This window comes from Micromesistius poutassou (genome assembly GCF_964030765.1).
Source record: "Micromesistius poutassou genome assembly, chromosome: 3".
NCBI lineage: Eukaryota > Metazoa > Chordata > Actinopteri > Gadiformes > Gadidae > Micromesistius > Micromesistius poutassou.
In genome coordinates, this window is record NC_140273.1 from 15827609 (window position 1) to 15832608 (window position 5000).

Here is a 5000-nt window from a genome sequence, read left to right on the forward strand (position 1 = left end):
GCAATGAGTGGATACACACACACGCACACACAGCAATGAGTGGATGCTGACACACACACGCACACACACAGCAATGCGTGGATGCACACATAAACACACACACACACACATGCACATGCACATGCACATACACATACACACAAAGGATTGCACATTATTACAATAGCATCCTTAATAACATGTTACATGACTCATGACCTTCATTGGAATCATGAGTAAATATTAGTGTGTTACAATTATCTACCGTGCAGGTGGGTCTGCAAGCACATCAAGAAGCCCATCCGCTCCACCATTCTCAGCCTGGACTGGCATCCCAACAACGTCCTGCTGGCTGCAGGCTCCTGTGACTTCAAATGCAGGTAAATTAAATGAACGCTAAGTGTCAGAGAGAGCACACACTTGCCTCTTTAACCACCTATACAAAGCATCCGCGTGGAGGTCCTGTTTCACTGGTTCTTAATCAAACCTTTTCTCCCCCCTCCAGGGTGTTCTCCGCCTACATTAAGGAGGTGGAGGAGAAGCCCGGGCCCACGTCCTGGGGCAGCAAGATGCCATTCGGGGAGATGCTGTTTGAGTCCAGCGAGGGCTCTGAGGCGGGCCACTCTGAGGGGGCCGGAGCAGCGGGGGGCGGGGGCTGGGTGCACGGTGTGTGCTTCTCCCACTCTGGCAACCGCCTCACCTGGACCTCCCACGACTCCAGCGTGGCTGTGGCTGAGGGGGGCAAGACCTGCACGTAAGTGTGTGTGTGTGTGCGTGTGTGCGTGTGTGTTCACAACCTTTTGTGCATGTCAGTGTTTTTGATCAACCTTTACATTTTTTTCTGTGTTAGTGGGTGAGTGATTGAATGTGTGACGTCTGATTTTTGTTGCTTGGATTCCTAGGATCAGCAGTCTGAGATCAGACAACCTTCCTCTGCTGTGTGTGACCTTCATCACTGAAAACAGTATTGTGGCTGCTGTGAGTGGCCCAGACACAATCTATACACAATCTAATCATTTGACATGTAAAACTAATCTATACATACTCCATCAGGAATGTAGACATAATGTATGCATTATCTATTGGTGCTTGTATAGATTTTGCTAAAAATGTGCATATATGAGACTATATTTATACGGAACAATTATTTTACGCGGGTAAACCCTGCAAGAGTAAGCCATATGATTGGATCTATTTCACTTCTACCTTTTTAAATGGTTCCTTTTGAACCTCCATACAGTTCCTAACAGTGTTTACCTACAGGGTCACGACTGCTACCCGGTCCTGTTTGTGTACGATGGGGCCAAGGGCAGCCTGACCTATGGAGGTAAGCTGGACGTCCCAAAGCAGGCGGCCCAGAAGGGCATCAGTGCCAGGGAACGCTTCCAGAACCTGGACCGCCGAGCCTCCACCACACAGGCCTCCGAGCAGACCATAGACACCCTGCATAAGAACAGCATCAGGTAGAGTGTGTGTGTGTGTGTGTGTGTGTGTGTGTGTGTGTGTGTGTGTGTGTGTGTGTGTGTGTGTGTGTTTGTATCCAAACACACCAGTCGTTCTACTCCTCAAAGTAGCATTGGTGTGTGTGTGTGTGTGTGTGTGTGCATCCACGCATTGCTGTGTGTGTATCCACGCATTGCTGTGTGTGTGTTTGCATCCAAACACACCAGTCGTTCTACTCCTCAAAGTAGCATTGGTGTGTGTGTGTGTGTGTGTGTGTGCATCCACGCATTGCTGTGTGTGTATCCACGCATTGCTGTGTGTGTGTTTGCATCCAAACACACCAGTCGTTCTACTCCTCAAAGTAGCATTGGTGTGTGTGTGTGTGTGTGTGTGTGTGTGTGTGTGTGTGTGTGTGTGTGTGTGTGTGTGTGTGTGTGTGTGTGTGTGTGTGTGTGTGTGTGTGTGTGTGTGTGTGTGTGTGGGGGTGTATACAAACGGTAACAGTAAATCAAGGTAATAAAATGTGGTATTTGTATGTTCTAGCCAACTCTCTGTGCTGGAAGGAGGGCGCAGTAAGTGTAGCAAGTTCTGCACCACCGGCATGGATGGTGGGATGGCAATATGGGACGTCAAGGTAACAGACAGACACAGACCGACAGACATGAGTTCTACAGCTGTTTCAAACTGAGAATGTATGGTAATATACATTCTGTCTAACTCTTTTTCCAGACTTTGGAGTCTGCCATGAAGGACTTGAAAATTGCTTGAAGATTACTTTATCTACATGGCACAGCTCTGGTGTTACACAGGAAAATGAAGACTGCCTCCCTTACATTCCTTATCTTCTCCAATACCACATGTATCCCTCCTACTCCTCCCCAGAATCATATAAAGTAAAGCCAGCTTCTTATAGCATTATATTACAGACAGTATGCAATGAATGATTCAAGCTTTATGGCTGCAAATGGTACTTACCTATCATGCTCATGATATAACAGAAGGATTTTCAATGCTTTAAAAGCCAAATGCAAATGTTTACCAATTGTGCTGAAATGCTGTATCGCTTATAAATGCTTATGCTGGTCATAATATGCATTTAATAAAATATTTCTACTATGGACCTCAAATCAAAGTGCATTGTGTAATTTCGAAAAATATATATTTTGTGCTTTTAGTGTAAGTAGTATGAAGGCTAGTAGGCCTATGTAATATACGTAGCAAAATTATTATCACATTTAGGCCTACGTATAGAAAATGGTTAGGAGACATGGAATTGGTATAGGCCTTAATCAAACGTGTTTTCCCTTGAAATGACTCATTTAAGATGTTCATGGTTCATATGTCAATTACGGCGTGCTATTGAAGAGACGCTACATACAAATTAATATTGATGATGCGGAAAATCATAAAAGTGCAGTGAAGTCTCGGTGCCGTTTAGATGAGTCGTCATCGGAAGTGCCCCATTACGTGACACTTTACAGCCATGCAGTCTCTTAAAATGACTCCATCCCCATCTAGAGGAAATATCACGAACGCTGTTTGACGACCGAAATACATTATTTCAGCATACATTTTTCAAGGGGTCATCGTTCATCTCCTAAACCAACCGGACCTTCACGAACAGACATTTAATGTCCCCGGTCTCAATAGAGAACAGTGGGGTACCCCCTCGATTTTCTCCTTCGACATTTTTTTTTTTCTACACAACGCCCACACTTCCGGACCGAGTCCACTGTGAGCAGCTGGATCGCAACGCATCCGACGCCTAGCGTTCGTAGAGACGAGGATGAAGCGATGTCCCTGATGTAACAACGATGTCTGTCAGCCGTTAATCGCTAGATTGCTCATTTCACACGGCCATTCATCGAACCATCTCGCGTTTTTTCCCCCTTCCCCACCATAGCTGCTGATTTGTTTTCTTCCTCACAAGAAATTCGGGCTTCAGCCTTCTTCTCTCTGTCTTCGTCAACTGTTGCATATTTCCACTTTAAATGAATCTCGTAAGGTGGGTGAAATGTTTGTTGTTTATTTACCACATTGTATGTAAATGAGGTCGGTAAACTGCTTCTAACCGTTACCGTCTAGTGGGGATGATGGTGAAAGCCGCGTTTTGCACGCTTCAGTTATCTCTAGCGTGCAGATCTTCATAACTCATGCATGTACAAACAGTGGGCTCAGTGTAATACGGTTTGTCGGAAATTTTTGGCACATTTTGAAGACTATGCTACTTTTGTCCTCTTTCTACGCCTTGTCACCGTTTATTTGGGATGATGATGTCCCTAAGACAAGGTAGGGCTAAATAGCCTATCCTTTAGCACGGCAGGGTGGAGTTCACTTTTGCAATTTATGAATGGATCAACATGTTCTTAACAAGTTTAAAATGTTCGGAGTGGATTTTACAGTAAGGATGTATTGTAAAAGGTCACAGACACGCACACAGCACACACGGAAGCACATTCCATTCCCCAGGGACATACCATTGCTCTAATCCATTTGGTAATTTAGATTATTTCTATATAATAGAATTAATAATATAATGTTTCGCAATCAAAGCTTAACGTGTGTGTGTGTGTGTGTGTGTGTGTGTGTGTGTGTGTGTGTGTGTGTGTGTGTGTGTGTGTGTGTGTGTGTGTGTGTGTGTGTGTGTGTGTGTGTCTGTCTGGAATGTGTGTGTGTGTGTGTGTGTGTGCCTGGCCTCTGGCCTGGTAATTATCGGGCAGCTTGATAAAGTCATTACTGACCAAGCCTGCTGGACCTGGCACTTGTGTGTGTGTGTACTTGCATGCACGCACACAAAAACACACACACACACACACACACACACACACACACACACACACACACACACACACACACACACACACACACACACACACACACACACACACACACACTTGCATTGAGCAGGAGGTCAGGCAGTGGCAGGCCAGAGGTGGATGCTCAGTGAAGACTCCTCCTATCGGGGACAGGGCCATGTGTTTCTGGGCTGGATCAGATCGTATTAATAGCCCTGGATGGGCTAAATACAGGACAGGCTACACCAGAGGATGGAGTCAAACAATGGTGCCAATCTCTGCATGGGATACTGCTCCTGCATGCTAGATGGACCGTCTTCTGCGCTGTGGCGTTTGCCGTATTGTTAACGCTTACTGCCAATAACTGTTCATGTTTTTACAGACCATGAAACCAGAGATACAAGAGAGTCTCCGAACAAAACATTTTATTCTACTGTGAGAATATCTGTTGGTCCTAAGGAGGACAGGGGTTGGCTTCCAAAGACCCTCATTCTGAGTCTATGAACGCACATGGACACGCACCGTTACGTACGGTGGTGTTGTTACCAATAATGTGGTGGATAACACGGTACACATGAGAGACGGTGACGCGGTGTGCCCTGCTTCTGGGAGTGTCCCAGTGTGTGGAGGACCGTCACGACTCCCCGTCACCCCGCTCTCCCTCTCGGTCCGCTGTAAACAGGACTGAGAGTGGGGCTAGCCCACCCTTCGCCCGAGTGCCTTCACACACCATTGCACAGCCCCCCTGTTATGATGTAATAAGGTTTTAGTGGAAGCACTCAC

At 46.1% G+C, this 5000-nt stretch overlaps 1 protein-coding gene across 1 annotated transcript in view; it reads left to right on the top strand.

Moving 5' to 3' along the window:
• arpc1b (actin related protein 2/3 complex, subunit 1B) overlaps window positions 1-2542 on the top strand; it is a 5013-nt gene extending 2471 nt beyond the window's left edge. The window contains exons 5-10 of the mRNA XM_084466253.1: window positions 252-359; window positions 485-733; window positions 882-957; window positions 1243-1442; window positions 1966-2056; window positions 2152-2542. Coding sequence (XP_084322379.1) covers window positions 252-359; window positions 485-733; window positions 882-957; window positions 1243-1442; window positions 1966-2056; window positions 2152-2190 — 763 coding nt within the window. The 3' untranslated portion in view covers window positions 2191-2542. The remainder of the gene's footprint in view (window positions 1-251; window positions 360-484; window positions 734-881; window positions 958-1242; window positions 1443-1965; window positions 2057-2151) is intronic.
• Window positions 2543-5000: the final 2458 nt, after the last annotated feature.